Below are 17,331 nucleotides of genomic sequence, written 5' to 3' on the forward strand. Positions count from 1 at the left end.
CTGAGCCAAGAAGAATTGATTTTCCTCTAAATGGGATGAGGTGAGATGCAAGGAAGAGGGGAGAGCAAGAGAGAGGAGGAGAGGCCGGAAAAAGCGAAGGGGTGGACGTAAATTTGGTCAAAAGAGGCGTGAGGGGGAGAAGAAGTCCATCAGCAGTTTGAGGAGAGTGATGGCATAAAAGCATGACTGTACATGTGTGAAGGCCTGCAGAGCATGGCTCGGGTCAATGCGTGAGGAGGGAGGGAGGGAGGGAGAAAGGAGGGTGGGGTGTAAAAGATGGAGAGAAGGAGTTAGGTAACAGGTGAGGAGGGGCTCAGGGAGTGGTGTCCCGTGGTGTGTGGAGGGGATGGGCAGATGGATGATGGAAAAAGATACAGCACAGCAGCAAAAACTCAGTAGTATGGACAGGCTCCTTGCAAGGAGAGGATGTCACTCTCCATGGGTATAATTTCCAGTTGGGATGTGATGGACATGTGACCCTCACGTTTTAGCATCTCACACCCAACATTTTTATAGTTTCTGTTGGATTTACACACTAAAATCTCTCTGTGTCTAACTGCCCAAATCAGATGATGAAAACTGGATTGAATGTCTAAAAACACTTATCTACAGTCCTGAGCACTGCAATATGCTGTACAAGCAATAGTGAATGTGTTTTTCCTCCTTGCATTTTATCTGTCAGGCCAGAGGCTACTCTGTCTCTGTGACTGGTGGTGGCTCAGCCTGAGAGGAGAATCTTCACACACACCTCCTCTTCGTGTTTTGGGTAAACATTGATTTACACTTAATATTCTTCTTTTTGTTTTGGTTTCCTGGTTCAGGAGTCAATATGCAGAGTACGAAGGAAATGGTCTGCAGTGTCTTGGGCCTTAAGGTGCAGTCACTTTACAATTCCATTTTCAAAATGTCCCTGCACCCGGCCCCCCAAAAAGGAGCAATAACTCCTACATTTTCAGACATGTGCATTTTTGTTGACTAAATTTAACAAAGGTGAACTCTGACCCACGAGTCTGAAAAGAAGGGTGACAGAACCAAAACAGGAAATGCACGCTTGAATCTGTCCATCAAGTGAGCTTCAGTAGCAGTGAGAGACGGAGTAAATATTTTTTGGGATAGTGAATCACTTACTTTGGGCCAGTTTAGACAGCTATTTTGCAAATACAACATTTTATGCCTTTCAGTATTGGTCGTCTGTTAAATAAATAAAAATAGCAATAAAATGGTATTTCTAAGTATTTTGTTGGATTAACATTATTGTAAGCACAATTATCAGAATCATCACAGTGTATTATCTGTTTTTCCATTGTTGTATAACACCTGATATCCCCTTTTCTTCTGCCTTCTCTCTTGCCTTCATCTTTTCTGTAATATGACCACACACTCTCCTCCCTGCTGCACGTCCTTATATCCAGCATCCTTTCCTCACCTTTGTTCATTCTCTCAGTCCTACAGTCCTGTTTCTCCTCTCTCATATTTTCTTCATGTCTTTAAACTCCTCTCCCCCCTTCACGGCTCTCATTTTGTCTTGTGTAACCTTATCCATGGGCTCTTCCCTAACAGCAAGATTTATGCTTCAATCAGATAACAGGTCGCACTGGAGAGTGTCAGGAATAATAATGGCGAGATAAAGCGACAGAGAATAACGATAACATGCAAAGAAAATGCCACGAGGGGAAACACTAAAACCCACAGTGTTGTGTCCTGGAGAAAAAAAAAAGCCTTAAAATACCAAGTACTCAGCACTGCTTCATTGAGTTTTCTCCTGGGCTATGTTACTCTGCTCGGCCCATCACCTCATAAGGGGAAAGAAGCAGACCCTACTCTTTTACACTCTCATGGGGAAGGAACTGATCCAATTTCTGCTGTGGGCCAGTTGTCAACACGCCAGCTGATGGATGGTCTAACTGAAATATCCTTCAGTAACCATCCTCATTATACACCTCACCAGTTCTGCTACACACCATGCTCCTACATAATTTTGAAATAATCTCCTAAAACATTTCTAGAAGGAACTATAAAATATAGTGCTAATAACTGGGTCAATCAACAGTGTTAAATTAGTACACTTTCCATTAAGTGATTTTAAATAATTGTTGGCTTAACCCGGAGTGTTTTAGTCAGCTTCAAACAACATATGAAATTGTCTACAGCCAAGCATACAATTCAGGTAAGCATACAATTGGGTTTAACTTAAGCTTTTCACTTAGAGAAAATTGTAATTTCACTAAAATTTGTACCAGAATTATATTGTTTTTTTCCTGGAAAGATTCTAGTAATTTAAAAGGAAATTATTAGGAAATAACATATTTGTAAAATGAACTGTTGCCAACCTGTTTGCAGTGACAAATATGATGTGTTCTGTTGGTCAGAAGTTCTTAGTCAATTAGCTGTTCTATCATAAACCTTGTTTTGAAAGCGTTTAATTTGCTTCATTTGCACTGCTTAAATGCATGACTTAGTGCAGAACATTTGAGCAAGTATGCACTGATGTTTTAAATAATCAAAGTGAAAAATGAAATGTTAAAATTACAAAACTGTGAAAAAATGCTAAAATATGAAAATGCAACATAATGGAGAAGGGTAATTATGCACACACATTGCGTATGTGTGTGCATAATTACCCTTCTAATTACCCTTCTCCACACCGTATGTACAGGGTTCATTGTCAGAAACAAGCTGATCTGGCTGAGCATAGATGTGGTCGACTTTCACTGTTATGATGCAGCCACTGACATAAACACATATGCAGATGAATTATCAAATAAAAGATTGCATGAACACACAGAAACGTACAAGCACTTGAACAGAGTCAGACGTCTTGGAGCCGAACAAGTAACTTCCAACTGAGTTTTCCTTAATGACAACACAAGCTGGGTCTATGGCTTTGTTTCCGTGATGTCACAAAGTGTATCTTCCTCTGCAAAACTGACACAAAGTCAGACACATGGACACACACACAGGCATGGTGGTAAAATCAGGGAGGATCATGGGAAGGGTATTTTTAGCATGCTACGATTGGTGTCTCCAGGGAGACAAGACTGATGGAGGGATGGGAGCATCAGCTGCTCAATTAACGCTTTCTCTCTGAGGGTTGTGCACGTGCATCTGCTTCTTCCTACACAAGGGAGAGCCCATGTGACTTTCCAGAGGTCTGTGGCAGGAGGGCATGAGTGTGCGTCTGCTCATGTTTGTGTGTGTATAGATAACATCCTACCGTTGTCTGTGGCCGTCTCTTCGTACTCGGTGGTGGAGGGTAGCGCAGGTACCAGCGGTTCCATGTTCATGATGAGGTTTTTATGGCTCAAAGAGTTAAAACTTCGACTCTGGCCAAACTGGGCTCTGAAAACATAAACATCACCTACGCTGACTGCTTTGTGCGTTACGTTCAGGTGTGTATTGTCTTGCATAATGAAAGCATGTCTGCTCCAGATGTTGCTCTATTTTCACATATTGAACTTGAGAAATGGGTGATCATTTGATTTTTCCATGTAACATCCCTCAGTAGTGGGGTATTAGTGTAAATAAGCGATAACTTGTATAGTCTTTCATAGCTGTTTTCTTCAAGTGCAGGTGATTTGTCACTTGTCCTTACCTGCGCACCTCCGGTGGCTCTCTCTGAATCTTAGAGCTGGCTTCTATCACCTCTTTGGCTACTCGTCCACTAACAAGGGGAAAGACACATTCATTGCACTTTAAATTGAGCATCTGATAGGACAACATCAGAAGAGAAAAGTAATTCATCATCTGTGTTTTGCAAGTTGTTGGTCATAATCTGTGCTGTTTCTGTGCTGGTGAGCAGGCAGTTTCCTGCTAGCAGGGTCAGTAACTCCATTAGTCTGATTGTTGGGTGACTGGAGTTTCTGGACCCTGATCACTCTGTTTCAAGCCAGCAGGCTCCGCCAACCCACACATTAGTCTGTTGTTGCCGAGATTGATGGTAAGGTCATAAATTAGAGGGTGAAATGAAACATCTAGGGTGGTATGCATCCACTTTATAGTATAAGGGACATCAGTATTGTGTGCTGGCAAATGTGGGCCTATGGTATTCTGTAATAATCGGCTTGTTCAACGCAAGTTTGAGCAACACTGATCTGCTCTGCCTCATGAAAATTGCCTTCGTTTGTGGACCACAAATCTCTTTTCTGTTTGCATCTGGACAAATGACCAATTCCCATATTTCAGAACAAACTCCACCATATGCTGTTACTCATCTCTGAGCCCTTGAGCCAAACTGCTTTAGCTAGCTGATGAAATGGAGCGGACTGAAGTGTAAGCCTGGTAAAGAGCTTTGTCTGAGAGGAGAATCAGGGATAACATGGCTTCAGCAACAGACTAATACTGAGGCTTTACTGTGATATTAGGGGCAGTAAATCACAGAAACAAGCTGGATGTAGGTGCTGATGTACAAAGAGGACAAGCAGCATGTCAGTGGCCTCAAAGTACATCAGCACGTGTGGTGTGTAAATGTCTCAGGTTAGTGCAGTCACTGTGATTCAGGAGTGGTGGAGTAGTCGAGTGTTGACCTGCTGATGAACTGTGGGTGAATTTGCATTTTAAAATTTCTCAAGTGGTCGAATATGATTTTGTATCTACCCCTGCATCACTTTCTCTCTTGTGGTTGTCCTTTTTTTCTTTCTCTCTGCTTTCCAGCTCTCTTCACACGCATACATCCTGCTCACATTCCTTTCAGACATTTTTTACAGTCAAAATCCTGCCTGTCATTGTACTGTCTTTACAAAAAGTATGCCCATTCTTGTGAAAACTAACTTGAATACTGTCTCACCTGTATCTGAACCGGCTGCCTTTGAAGAAGATGTTACTGCTACAAACTGTCTTTATCTGACTTGACTTCGCACACCTGTCAGAGAGAGGGAGGAAAAAACAGAAACAGATGCAAACAAGGAACTTCATTAGGCTGCCGTGAGTTCCTGTGCACAGACTAGCCCCTTACTAAGCAGAGGACGAATGTGTTTCATTTTAAAGGTTTATACTGCAGGTCAAACCTTTACGTTTGGTTCAGGATCATTTATCATGCGAAACTCCAGAGAGAAGAGATGGTGCCAGAGTGCAGACACACACCGTTGCTCTACTTAGTGTGTGTGTGAGAGAGAGAGGGAGTTAGAGCGAGGCTGTATGTTGTCAAAGCTCTTCTTGGCTGCCATTTATAAACTCAATTCACTCTGATTTGATTAAGCTGCTCTGATGCTTGTCTGACATCCGAGATGACATCCACTCCCTGTCTGTCCGCCACTCAGAGACACATGAGCTGCTGTCATTAAGAAGTCAATATCCAGGGTTATAGAGGCAAGGACAATTATCAGAAAGCTTTAATAGCTTTGTAACACTGTCTTCCTTCTATAAGCTCTCTTATATGTTATGTTATCTAGACAAGATGACACAAGATCTGTGGAAAAAGTTGCTTATTGCAGCGGCAAATAAGTAGTAAAGCAACAGAAAATAATATGGAAATATTTCAAATATTTCACAAAGCAGCCTCCGATGTGTGTCAAACCTCTAGAAAATCTCATCTCCTTCAACCTGACTTCTTCACAGCCAGTGGTCCTTCACATCCTGCACCACACCTTCTTCATACTGCCTGCTTTGCAGTTTCAAATTTTTCTCCAGGCATCTCGTCATGATCTCTGTCTCCTTGGGACTCAAGACTCTCGGTTTGTAGGTGCATTTACATTTTTAAGGATTTATAATCCAGGGTGTGGTTTGAATTTTTTTGTCTCCATGGGACCTGTCCACAGACACGATTTTCCTAGATCCCTGAGGATACACACAATCTCACAAGGTCCACTTAACACTGTTCAACACTGTTTAAGAGATTGTGTTTGCCTGTCTTGAAGATTACAGTTTTCCAGAGCTCAAGGTCATCAAATGTCTTGTGTTGTCTGACCAACAATCCAAAACCCAAATATATTCAGCTTCCTATGATGAGGATGAGGAAAAGCAGCAAATTCTCACATCTGAGAAGCTGAGACAAGGTATGTTTAGCATTTTTTGTTGAAAATTGTCTTAAACAAATTCATTTCCTATTATTATCAAAAATGTTACAGATTAATTTACTGTTGTGGGTTTGAAGATTGAGATTGAAAGTTAACTCTGGATCTTGAAACGGCAACAACATCATGAGCTGTCACGTTGTGATCTGATCTCTCCAGGTGGTTAGAAGAGCAGGTGGAAGGAGGAGAGATCAGGATCAGGTTCAAGTCATGTGAGACTCTTACATATACAAGAAAGGTGATCACAAGTCAGACAACTTCCTCTGCTGTTGTGTGACTATCAAGGGCAATACATGTCTCTGCTGACTGAGGGACATAACTCATTCATTTTGTTTCCTCGCAACCTTGTCACAACCACGACCACAGACAAAAGCAGAGTTTATGCTCCATTCTCTCACTTTTGCCTTCACCCCGAGTTTTTTTCCATTCCTCAAAGGCCGGCAGTGTCAATAGTCAGTCAAAATTCAGAGCAACGGCCTTGGAGCGGTCAGCTGCTCCCCACTGAAGGACAGCAGCCTATTGAGGCAGAGCCATGGAAAGGCAGGAACATAAAGTGAAAAGAGTGATAATGTGCAGTCAATCAAAAGCCGAACAGGAAGGACAGCTAATTTTAGCCACTTGTGATTACTAAACAGAAAAAAGGACAAAGGAAGATGCATAGAGCAAAGGTAAAATTGATTTAAATATATTCAAGGACTGCTGCAACAGTTACCAACTAGATTGATGTCATCTCGTTTAAATATTTATAATATACGATAATTCTATGTTCCTCATGTTAAGGTCAACAAACATTTTGGGAATGGAAAGGATCTTTTTTTGCTTCTTTACCTACAGCTATTAATTATTAATTTTGTGCTGGAATAATGCTGCACAGTCTCAAGTGTCTCTGAGTTAAAGAGCAACTCAATACATTTCTCTCTCTCTCTCTCTCTCTCTCTCTCTGTGTGTGTGTGTTTGTGTGTGTGTGTGTGCGCGTGTGTGGTGTGTGTGTGTGCAGACGCACTTGTAAAAGGCCTGGTTCTCCACCCCGCACTTCCATAAGTGCTTACACGCTGCAGGGGTCGAGGTGTGAAATGTCAACACCAGTTTCTTCTGCACAGAAAAGGACAAAGATGCACAAACGGAGAGAAAGAAAGACAGTGAGGATGCGAAATGACATTATGTGCGAATAAGGACAAGAGAAGTGCTGAACACGATGAGAGGGAGCTGTGCAAAATGCTGACCCACAGACCCAAAGCTGTAAGCTTAGCAAGATGTAAGACAGATATAGTGATTTGGCCGAAGCGTTCAGCAGTAAAAGGGCTTGTAGCTTGCAGATCGTGGGTCTTTATGGACTAGGAGGAGGGATATATTCCAGTAAATGTCTCGTTTTCTCGTCTGTGTGTCTGGTAATAGGAGATACCAGATCAATGCTGCTCAACAACAAGGGCAGAGGGTGAGCAAGAGAGGAAACACGGATATCAATGACATCGGAATGAGTTACTGTAGAATAGCGACAACCATGGAACACCAAACCGTTTTTCGTATTGAAAAAGAAAAAATTGGAACCTTGAATCATGAAGTGGTTCAGAAAACATCAGCTGTGTATCGATTACATTTTTTCCCTTTTCCTACAGTCAGCTGCATTGCTCAACCCCCTCAGTGTCACACACCAGTTATATTAGTTGTGACACACATGTGCTGCAGTGGCCATGTGTGTGTGTGTGTGTGTGAAAGTACCAGAACTGCATGTTAAAATATTCTTAACAAACTGTCTTTAGTCCCACTTTGGCTGACATGCAGAAGCTGCTTTTAAGCCATTTTATGGTGCTGATTTAACCCTGAAAACATATATTTACATGTCATGTAGTTTTATCCAGACTACCAGCATCATTTAGAGAAATAATTTGTAGCTGCGTTTCCAATATCACAATCAATGAGATACACTAACTTGCCTCCTAGTTTCCAATTGCTATCCCCTGGTGTAATGTTAAACCCATTTAAATTAACCATTAAAATCTATTTCCAAGCCGGAACACCAATAAGCAACCAAACAACTTAATAAATGAATAAATTGTTGTTTAATAGACTTTTCAAGCAAGTGTCACAGTATTAAAGCCATGAAAAGTTGCCATCAGCTCAAAGTGGGACAGTGTATTGAATGTGTTCCGGGCTAAATAACAGAGGTGAGGGCAAAGAGTGAAGTCATGCAGTGACCTGTCACACAGTGGAAGAACCGACTACACATCATCACATGATTTAAATCCTGATAATAATACGGTGAAAAATCGTCACATATATGTAGAATACACACACGCACACACACACTCACACTCACATACAAGGACACAGTCAAAACTAAGAAATGAGCACTTTTCTGATGTTAAAAACATGACATAGACACAGTTATAGATTATGCTTTATAATCTATAGTTTACTGATAATGGAGCTTTGAAGCTTATTTTGATCATGAAGCTATGGGCGGGGATTATAATTCAAATTTCAACCATGGAACAGAATATTTTCATTGACAAAGACTCAAAATAAATGTTTGCACACATGAGCTAAAAATAACTAAAAAATAATAAATACATTGAATGAACTGACAATGCAGACAAGTTTTGTGTAAAACACTGAACAACCAAATAACGAACAGATGAAAAAGGCTTCCTCCAATCATAAAGTGAGGTGAGGGCAGGGCCGTGGGCAGAGGCATCAAATTGAGGATTTAAGTACAAGAAGGTTTTGTGCTGCTGTTATTACTTGTATTTACTCACCAGTGATGACTATGATTACACACAGAGAGAAGAGACAGAAACACAAAGATAAAACTGCATCTTCAGCCATTCATGAGTTGCCAAACAGACAAACAGGTGGACAGACTGACAAGTTAAGCAGAGATGAGAGAGCTGGTTTGAGCTTCTGCACTGAACCATTGATTGATTGACTGATTGATTGGCTGATTGGTAGATTAAAGAGCAACCTGGCTTTAACTAGAGTAATATGAACTAATGTGTCAAACAGCAATATGAGACACAATCAGTTGTAGTCCTTGGAAAATAAAGGCAATATGCACATATATGAGACATAATGCACCAAAAATCGCTGCTCAGAATCTACCACAGCTCCGGGCTGGATGACAAACATCGAGCGTACAGTTAAAACATGTGCCCCAAATGCAAGACACCTGTTCTAGTTGTAATTCAACACAGAGGTTTAAGTCAGTATTTGCTGTCCGTGTCAGCTTCAAGCAGAGATGCCATATAAATTTCTATTTGGCAAAGCTGCTGGACATGTCCTAACATGGATGTAGGGAAGGAGTCTCATATTTGGGCCACAGTCGACACATAATATGAGCGAGGAGGTTAGTCGTAACACACCCACCATCCTGTTACAGTGAATCCTGCCTGTTAAGGAGATCTGAAACAGCGACACACATATACAGTGCGTGTGTGATGGCGGACAGGATTACATAGACAAACAGTACAGTTTCATAGCACATTTATCTGATGTAACCGTCACACAGATGAGGAGAGGGAACAGGGAAAGTAAGCCAGGGAATAAGGGATGTACAGTTTGAGGTCGCTACCACAAAACTTAATCCAGATGCACACAGACAGTAGCTCTGCATTTAAATCAAAGGCATGGTCTTTTTTCCAGAACTCCACAAATGTAACAGGTTAAGATCTAAAAGGTCAGCATGATGATGACGACTTTAGTACAACTACACAATTCATCATCATCATGGAGGCAACTACACAGCGCATTTTACTGTTCATCTCTACCCTTTAGAGGAGAAAGTGCACTCACCTCTTTCTGAATCCCAATGACGTAAAAGGTTTTCCCTTCGAACTTCAGCTTGCTAACATCGGCCCTGCAAAGAACCGTGACGTCATAAGTTAAAGTATATTTACACGATCAAGGTTAAAGAGAAATGATGACTACAAATTTGACTTAACAGCTGATTTCAGTGTTTGTAAGACTGCAGTAAACAGATCAGAAACATGTAAAAATAATTCTTCAGGATACGACTGAAGGTGGTGCATATGGGTGGTGGTATGTTTATTTTTCATTTGTTTACATTTGCACCTATTAACAGTACATTTAAGTGCATTTACTCAAATACTCGACTTAAACTTCTGGGGTGCTTGAACTGTACTTGTGCCTTACTTCTACTTCCACTTTATGCTCTTTTTACTTCAGAGAGGTAAATATTGTTGTTTTTACTCGTTCCACCTGCATTGTCTCCCCATAAGTAAAACTGTGAATACAGAGGTGCTGCTCTGTTTACTAAATACTTTTCCCACCACTGCCTCCTAAGAACAGATGCAAAAAACCGTGTGTATTTTCTAGTTTTTAAAACGTGATGTACCAGTGAACTTAAAAGAGTTACAACATACAACCAATCAAAACATCAACAGAAGCTGCTAAATGTTGCAATGCTGCAAAGTCCAGCAGGAGATTCATCAAATTACTGAAGCACAGTAATCTCAACAGGAAGTCATTGAGTTTTCACTGAATTTAACTGGATATATGTTAAAAATCTAAATATTTGAAGGTATCATCTTATGAAGCATATGTACGGTACATGTGCATACAAAAGAACAAAGTTTTGCCACGACAACCTAAAGTCAAAGACCACTATTTTAAATTGGTCCTAGTAAACGTTATATTTAGCTCCATTTGAGATGAAGCAGAGTGAGAGTGTATTGTATGATTAGATTTGAAAGAGGCTACACATCTCATTGGCATGCTTACAGATTTTAGTTGATGAATTAGGGACAAATTTGTACCATTTGAGGAGGTGGATCCTCTTGTTTCCCTGGAAGACCACAAACCCTGTGGCTGTGAACCCGAGAAAGGCTGTGGAGCCTGTGAAATCCTGCAATCACACAAAACAAATGCTCGCAGAGTGAGAGGCAGGACAGAGCATTATGGGATACAGGTGGATTAACAGCAGGGAGGCAAGGGGGCCATCAATAATCTCCATGGTAATGGCACCTACACAAAAGCATTTGTTTGTTTCAGGCTTCAACTCCCCCAATTTGCAGTAAATGGCATCAAGAACAAGGCACAGAAAAGACAGAACAGGTTGACTCAGTTTGATGTAGTGCAACAAAATGAAACCAATATGAACTCCAGAATAAGAGCAGAACACAATATGTTCGTGTCACACTTTGTTTATCATCCGTAGACCGCCTCTCCTCTGCTGGCGCGCCTCTCTGTACATCACTGTTCTCCACATTTACTTTCACAGATGCTTGATCTCCACAGATCTGCACGTGCATCATGCTTCAGTCCCAGCAATAACAGCTACTTCCAGCAAACCAAATTAAAAAACAGCCCCACTGACAGGAGAAGAGCAGATAAAGGGGATCCTCTATAATAGACAGAATTTAAATATCTTGTTAATCTGCATAGCTTGCTTTGATACGCCTGTCCATGGGAGGGTATCCCTATTTTGAGGCTGAATAGAGAGAGCAAGAGTGAGCGGATAGCGAATTGTAAAATATTGCTTTTCTTTATCAGATTCTGTCTGTTCCATCTATCAGAACAGTACGCGAGAAACACCAAGAATAAAGTCCAAGCAGTATTTATATCAAACGAACCATAGTCCTAACAGCAGATCTTAGTTGTAAGGATTTCCAGTGTTAACAGCATAAAGATTAGTCAGTGACACTGACTTGCAGAGGCCCTTTCTCTGATCGATCAATCAATAAGAATATTGATTCCTGAAAGTGACGGTTTCTGTGCTGACCAAATTTCTTTTGTTTGCCAAGAAAATGTTGCCAGAGTTGTAAATGTAAACTAGTAGCTGACTTGGATCTGATGATAGACTCACTGACCTTCTCTCACTTATCTCACCGCTGTCTCACTCATTATTACTCCTCTCTTGGTGACCTCTCAGTTTTACTGGAAGGCCGATGTCAGTGAAGTTAATCATGTGTGCAGTCGCCCGTTTAATATGCAAATTAAGGGCATAGAAGCAAAGGGTAAAGAGGAAAGGTGAGTATATGTGTGTAATTGGCACAGTCACTCTTTTTGAAGCCAGACTTTGTACTTTCACACAACTGCATGAACAACTTTGGTGAATATTTACATCTGGAAATGAATGAAATAAGCTTTTAATCAATGATGGTGACAAAATTATGTCTTGTTCACTACTAGCTCTGATTGAGAATAAAAACTGTACAATTTACACTGACAGAAAGAGCAATTTCTTATTTCAGAAATGACTGTAATAATAACTGTTATTACTGTAGCCTAAAGATTTACCATCACATGGTCAGAGCAACTGCTATACTGCAATACCAGCAGCACCAGGCCCCAGAGCCAGACTGGATGAGAGTGTACATTCTCCACTGATATTACCTTGCATGGGTGAGGGTCCACTCCATATGTTTCCAGGCTGTGAGCCCTTTGGAGCATGTTCAACTCTGCTAATGCAGTACACTGACCCCTAAAAGAGAGGATAAATGGACATAGAATCAACACACTGTGCTGTTAGCATATGTCCCTGTGTGTTTGGTAACAGTATAGATATGGTATGTGTGGTATACAAGCATATGTCTTGATTTAATTGTTCTTGTTTTGTTTTTTTATTATTGTGGACATACATACATACAAGGGTAAGATACATAAATCATATGAATTATTTGTTTTGTGTTTGTTCATAAGAAATAAACAGCAACAACTGTTCTGAAATTATTTCTGTGTCCATCTTAAACATCAACACATGGCTCTGAGGGTAAGAGCACCAATCTCAACTGCTGACACTAGGCTTTAGAGAAAGTGAGGGAAAACCACAATGCCAAGGTGTCTGAGAAGGATACTCTTGTTGTTACATACAGCAGAAAACATTTCAGTTTTTCTGCATGTTTCACAAATTAAAATCACAATTTTTGACACAGTTTTTGATAATTTGTTAACATTTTGCAGAAACAGACATGCAGTATGAGCAGACGGCACATGTTCAGAGGTAGTGTTAAAGCTTTACTCGCTCATTTGTGCTGAAAAGTAAAGAAACTGAGTGATGTACACTGCTGCTCATCCTGATGCCAGAAAAATAATTCAGCATGAAAACTGAACACGCACACATCTGTGCACATATAGGAAAATGCTAAACACAATTAAGAAGTGCATGACCATAAAAATACAAATCACAGACACACGCAGTCCACCACACCCTAAGTGTAAACCACCTGAAGTCTCCTTCAAAGGCTCAGTAGTAGTCTACATGCTGTTAATCCTGTTTGTCGGACCCATTGGGGCAGACAGAGGGCACTAAGCATCATCTGCCTCTGTGCTGTGGGAAATGAAGGATTTGTCTTTGATGTTCTATAATCGCTGTAAGTGTGACGGTCACAAACCAAACAACATAATTCACGAGTTGCGGCGATGCTGTGAATTAAACACAAACAACTTGAAGGACGGGGGTTCATGTATATGTTACAGTACACCGTGTGATCTTATGATTTATCGGTGCACGGTACAGAGTACGAGATCTTTATTTATGCAGAGACCGCTGGGTGCATTTCTGTCTCCCTCTTTTAATTCAGCTTCTTCCACTGCATCTTATTCAACAGCCAATTTATCTCCTTGCGCAAGGAGAGAACATCTAATTTATCAGGTGTGGATTTAGCTCATGTTTTCCTCCTTTCATCCCATAAGGTTGATTTTCATCAGAATTTAAATTCTGAAAATCCTGCAGTATCAAGCAAGGTGTCCAAAACAAGCTTGAAATAAATAATTCATGCACATTCGTCTGCAAATTAATATCAGTTTTTATTTGCTTTCAACTGAATCTAAAATGAAATACCTTCTGCACTGCAATGAAGCAAAAAAAAAATCTCTAGGTATCATCCAATTTTGCTTCTACCCAGAAGGACAGAAAGTGCTTTGTTGTCTGCACAGTAGACAATTGTCTCCACAGTATGTTCTGAAAACACAGATCACAGGAGTGAGCATTCACACCTGTCACCAAAATCTAACAATAAAGCGATAACAAAGACGCAGCTCCAGACGACAAACAACCCCACCAGACACACAGAAACACACATCTCTTTCACCTGAGCTCGTTCTTGTGTATTTCTATAATCTTCCTCTCCAGTTTGAGGGATTGTTTAGGGAACAGCTTGAAGTCTCTGATGTAGTCTGATGGGTGCTCCTCTGGGTCGTAGTCCCCCAGCTCAGCTGAAGACAAAGGGTGAGATCAATGTGAAAATATACTAAGAAACAGAGTCAATAGTTTAGAGGATGTGTATACATGCATACTTCTTTTAAAGGATTAATTCAACATGTTCAAGCAATAGCAAACAATTCAAAATGACAGAAATGCATTTCCTTCCTTCCCCCTGTTTCCAGTCTTTATGCTAAGATAAGTAGCTGCTTGGCGTAGCCCTATATCAACGAATAGATGTGAGTGGTATTAAAGAGAATAAGCATATTTACCAAAATATCAAACTTTTCCTTTATGATCTAATTTAACAGCAAAGTTCATTCTATCTTTTATTTCCACAGGAGAATATACCCATAAGCCTGATAGATAAATGTTTTACTTATTGAATCCAGTAGAAAGTCCTAACACACACTCATTTCTTTTTTAAATCCGTTATTAATTAGCAATCATAATAAAGGTTAAATCAAATACTTGCCTGGAGTTTAATTAAACAGTAATCCTCAACCTATTCTCCAGCTCTGTAATCAACACCCTGACAAAGTGGGACAGGGACCTGTCCTCGTTAATCAGAGCAGCCAATGATACGCAGCAGACACACTCCGGGTCGAGATAACGCAGCCAGTCACACTCTGCTCTCTGGGGATATGAGCCAATCAGAGAGTGCTTGCACAGTTCAGCGATTTGTGGATCAACCAGAAGGGTTCATTTATATGATACAGCTCAGCTAATTTTACTCTTAATCCATATTAAAGCAAGCGGCTCTGCAATGTGATTCAACATTAAACTGTTAGGGCTAATTAACTGAAGGGATTTTTTTTCTTCTGCCTTTTCCCAGAGGTCCATACATCTTGTGATGATTTAAAATGCAGGATAACAACACCGGTCGGATGACTCCAAATGCAGCCAGTAAATGAGGCATAGACCAAACAAATGGAGTGATTGGTTTGATTTGCATTAGCTTGCTGATCTTTCACTCAATCCACATCCTTCAGACACCTAATTATGTCATAATTGTTAACTAAGTGGAGATTTAATGTCATACATCACAAAATAAAAGCTACAAATTTGTTGTTACTAAATCTTTACGCCCAGTGACTTGCATATGTAACTGTTAAGAAGCTAACTGAACCAACTGACAAAGTTAGCTTGCTAATGTATGGTATGCTTGGATTGGAGAGTAACAGAGATAATATGATACTAACATATTATAACCACATATTTGACCTAACACATGATGAAAATGCTGTTTAGCAATGATGTGCTGGAAAATTAGTACATGTCACAAAAATAACACAATATATAGCATATTACTAAATGCTAAAAACATCAGACCAAATAACTAGCTAAATATTGCCAGTTAGATTAGCATAGCCATATATTAATCATTCATTCACTAGCTAACTGCACACTAGTTAGCCCCAGCTAACTCTGAAACACATAATTAGCCATGTATTTATAAAGTTTAGAAATAAAAGAATATAATACCTACATTTACAACCCTCAAACTGTTATATATATTTTTGCTAGCTGAGCGATTTCTTCAATTTCAAAGGTCCAACATAAATTATGTATAGGCTATATACATATACTATATACAGACATGTATCTTTATATACAGTCTTACTGCACACCCCCAGACAGTATGTCTTGACTAAATCCATTGGTTGTCACTACACCTCACCTTGTATGATGCAGGCTCCCAGGTATGCAGCTTCAGCAAAAGGACAGAGGAGACGACCATGGTAGATATCTCTCTTCAGCTGGAGGTACACGAGATACCTGCACACACACACGCAACACACACACACACATACACAGGTAAAAAGAAAGAAAAACTGTCAATGCCACTGAATGTGCTTTACATCTGTTACTCCAACTGAAAGTGTATTTGGTCTACAGTAAGGCAGCGTGTGGCTGCAGCACTGCAGAAACATGCATTTCATATGGCTGTTCATCATTGGTTACCCTCACTGCATCAAAGAGTGCAGTCGTAAAATGAGCCTTAATTACGTAACATCAGATACAGCAAACTCACACATTATAACTGTAACTTGTCACGTCATCGTTATCATATTATATTCATACCAAATATTTCCAGATGTTTAAGGGTAAAATTCATAAAACCGATCCAGCCACTGTCCTCGATTTCATAATGATCCAACTGTGTTACTATGGCAATTGGAGGTAGTATTGCTATGGAAACAAATACCATACAGCAGCCTAGTACTGTAGTAACTATGGAAACGGCTTCAATGGAGGCAAGTATAGGCATGCTGTTGACATGCTGATTCATCTTGTGTTAGCAAGGAATAAAGCTTTAATATCCCTGAGGGGCACTTCGGTTTTCTAACAGCAGTCAATAGTAAATACAGCAAATTAATTAAAAACGATACTATACTATACAATATAAACACAATGAGAACAAGTACACAGGTTAGCGGTCAGAGGGGGGAACATGAATAAAGAAGAAAAGAAAAGGAAAAGGGGCACGATATCACATCCACCACTAGTCACAGGCCAGATCACATGTGTGTAAAAAGAACCTAGCTGAAGGAATGAAAGACCTCATGCATCTATTTGTTGCACCTCCTGGCAAGTAAAAACTCCACCTTGATGGAAGCAAGAGCACGAGAAAAAGAGACGAGCTGAAACTATAGGGGCATGTGTTGTCATGGATAGTTTCCAGAGGAGATGAAACAGTCAACTGACTCATTAAACCTGTTTTATACCTCAGGTGAAAGCAGCAACAGAGGGAAAGCATGAAAGATTGAACGGAGAGAGGAGCCTGCTGCTGAAGCCAAATAGTTTTATTCATAGAGTCAGCGTATAGCCGCATGGAGGTTCGTCAAATTGGTCAAAAACACACAGCTATCTATATTTATGTGACCCTCTCAGTTGTGTTTAATTTTGTCCTTCCTCATTTTCCTCTCTGTCGTCTCATCTTCCGTTTCCTTCCCAAGAGTCCTGTCTCGATCTTACAGTACAGTATCTTTTACATGCTGCTTGTTTCATGTAACAGGAAGTCCAGTCGGTCCTTCATCTCTAACTCCTCTGTGTTACACACTTATCTGGTTCAATATAATGTACATGTAGAATCAGCTGTCAGAGTGACTATAAAATGCTGAATCTCATAAGATTTATTCCATCTTTCGGCTTGTCAATTTC

The 17,331-nt window shown here is 40.3% G+C and overlaps 1 protein-coding gene across 1 annotated transcript in view; it reads right to left on the minus strand.

Annotated features, from left to right (window-relative positions):
* The window catches only part of frmd3 (FERM domain containing 3), a 48,121-nt gene that overhangs the window by 8,554 nt on the left and 22,236 nt on the right, over nucleotides 1–17,331 (minus strand). The window contains exons 5-15 of the mRNA XM_041937365.1: nucleotides 15,848–15,945; nucleotides 14,057–14,180; nucleotides 12,360–12,447; nucleotides 10,781–10,869; nucleotides 9,798–9,861; nucleotides 9,372–9,407; nucleotides 8,765–8,773; nucleotides 7,012–7,100; nucleotides 4,784–4,858; nucleotides 3,593–3,661; nucleotides 3,215–3,339 (exon numbers count right to left, since the gene is read on the minus strand). Of these exons, the coding sequence (XP_041793299.1) occupies nucleotides 3,215–3,339; nucleotides 3,593–3,661; nucleotides 4,784–4,858; nucleotides 7,012–7,100; nucleotides 8,765–8,773; nucleotides 9,372–9,407; nucleotides 9,798–9,861; nucleotides 10,781–10,869; nucleotides 12,360–12,447; nucleotides 14,057–14,180; nucleotides 15,848–15,945 (866 nt within the window). The remainder of the gene's footprint in view (nucleotides 1–3,214; nucleotides 3,340–3,592; nucleotides 3,662–4,783; nucleotides 4,859–7,011; nucleotides 7,101–8,764; nucleotides 8,774–9,371; nucleotides 9,408–9,797; nucleotides 9,862–10,780; nucleotides 10,870–12,359; nucleotides 12,448–14,056; nucleotides 14,181–15,847; nucleotides 15,946–17,331) is intronic.

The sequence above is a fragment of the Chelmon rostratus genome, chromosome 5, assembly GCF_017976325.1.
Source record: "Chelmon rostratus isolate fCheRos1 chromosome 5, fCheRos1.pri, whole genome shotgun sequence".
In the NCBI taxonomy this organism is placed as follows: Eukaryota; Metazoa; Chordata; class Actinopteri; order Chaetodontiformes; family Chaetodontidae; genus Chelmon; species Chelmon rostratus.